This window comes from Limulus polyphemus, unplaced genomic scaffold (genome assembly GCF_000517525.1).
Source record: "Limulus polyphemus unplaced genomic scaffold, Limulus_polyphemus-2.1.2 Scaffold4088, whole genome shotgun sequence".
In the NCBI taxonomy this organism is placed as follows: domain Eukaryota; kingdom Metazoa; phylum Arthropoda; class Merostomata; order Xiphosura; family Limulidae; genus Limulus; species Limulus polyphemus.
The window spans coordinates 43,686-45,231 of record NW_013669698.1 but is presented as its reverse complement, the minus strand read 5'-3'; the positions used below and the strand labels follow the sequence as shown (position 1 = coordinate 45,231).

Genomic DNA, 1,546 nt, shown 5'->3' with positions numbered 1-1,546 from the left:
GCTGGGATTGGTATTAAAGGACCAGCCAGGGTAGTATCACATGCTGCTGGGATTGGTATTAAAGGACCAGCCAGGGTAGTATCACATGCTATTGGGATTGGTATTAAAGGACCAGCCAGGGTAGCATCACATGTTGCTGGGATTGGCATTAAAGGACCAGCCAGGGTAGCATCACATGTTGCTGGGATTGGTATTAAAGGACCAGCCAAGGTAGCATCACATGCTGCATACTGGCTGAACAATTGAAATTGAAAATCAATTTCTAAGAATTCGTCAAATGCACAGGCCCACCATGCAAATGTTCGGGGTCCCGGTGGGCCTATCCACCCCTGTGTAAGTGGGAGAAAGCCCATGAGGGTCAGTAGATATTATGGTTGTATAAGTCTACACTTCTTATGTACCGAAGGAGCTTTAAAGCTTCAAATCTACCACTGTATTCGATGTAATGAAGCATTCTGAGAAATATTTGTTACAATGGAAACTGTAGAACCTAAAATTCGTTAACTGAAGAGAGGGGTGTTAGGTTTTGGTGTATAATGACCATATTTTGTGGTTTGTAATGCACTATTAAGTAGTAACAACACCCTCATGACGTTCAACATTTAACAGTGACATGGTAGGGGTATTGTAGTCATGACAGTGAAATTAAGTAGTAACAACACCCTCATGACGTTCAACATTTAACAGTGCAACAAAACACCAGTTGGAGGGGGGGGGTGGTTAGGACCCTCCCAGATCCCGGTAAAGAAGAGATGGTAGTTAACTGGGCCAGCCACCTGGATGTAAGAAATCTTGGCTTATAAAACTACCGGCCGACACCAAAATAGTTGGGATTAAGGTCATAACGGGAAAATCAAAACATGTCAGGCCTACTTTACTTATTTGCTTCGCTCTTCCAAGTAGCATCGTTAGCTGTGATTTCAGCGAAACTAGTCTGCTACAGTGGAAGTAGCGAATCAAAGAACAGATTAGGCCTCTGCAAAACGTTTTCTTCACCAAAATTCACGTTTTGGTCAAATAAAGAAATTCACGAATACATGAAAAAACAGTTCTTAAAGTACAACTGATAAAAGGTTAATGTGTTTTTTAAAGTTATAACAACAGATATGTAACACCACAGAGGGTAATGTGTTTTTAAAGTTATAACAACAGATATATATAACACCACAGAAGTTAATGTTTTTAAAGTTATTACAACAGATATATAACACCACAGAGGTTAATGTTTTTTTTAAAGTTATAACAACAGATATATATAACACCACAGAAGTTAATGTTTTTAAAGTTATTACAACAGATATATAACACCACAGAGGTTAATGTTTTTAAAGTTATGACAACAGATATATAACACCACAGAGGTTAATATGTTTTTAAAGTTGTGACAAGAGATATATAACACCACAGAAGTTAATGTTTTTAAAGTTATGACAACAGATATATAACACCACAGAAATTAATGTTTTTAAAGTTATAACAACAGATATATAACACCTCAGAGGTTATATGTTTTTAAAGTTATTACAACAGATATATAACACCACAG

The 1,546-nt window shown here is 37.1% G+C and overlaps 1 protein-coding gene across 3 annotated transcripts in view; it reads right to left on the bottom strand.

Annotated features, from left to right (window-relative positions):
• Positions 1–1,443, bottom strand: part of LOC111088592 (keratin-associated protein 16-1-like) — a 2,976-nt gene extending 1,533 nt beyond the window's left edge. The window contains exon 1 of one of the 3 annotated variants that reach the window (XM_022399171.1): positions 1–1,443. In XM_022399171.1, coding sequence (XP_022254879.1) covers positions 1–353 — 353 coding nt within the window. In that variant the 5' untranslated portion in view covers positions 354–1,443. The other 2 variants (XM_022399172.1, XM_022399170.1) reach the window with 2 other exon arrangements.
• Positions 1,444–1,546: the final 103 nt, after the last annotated feature.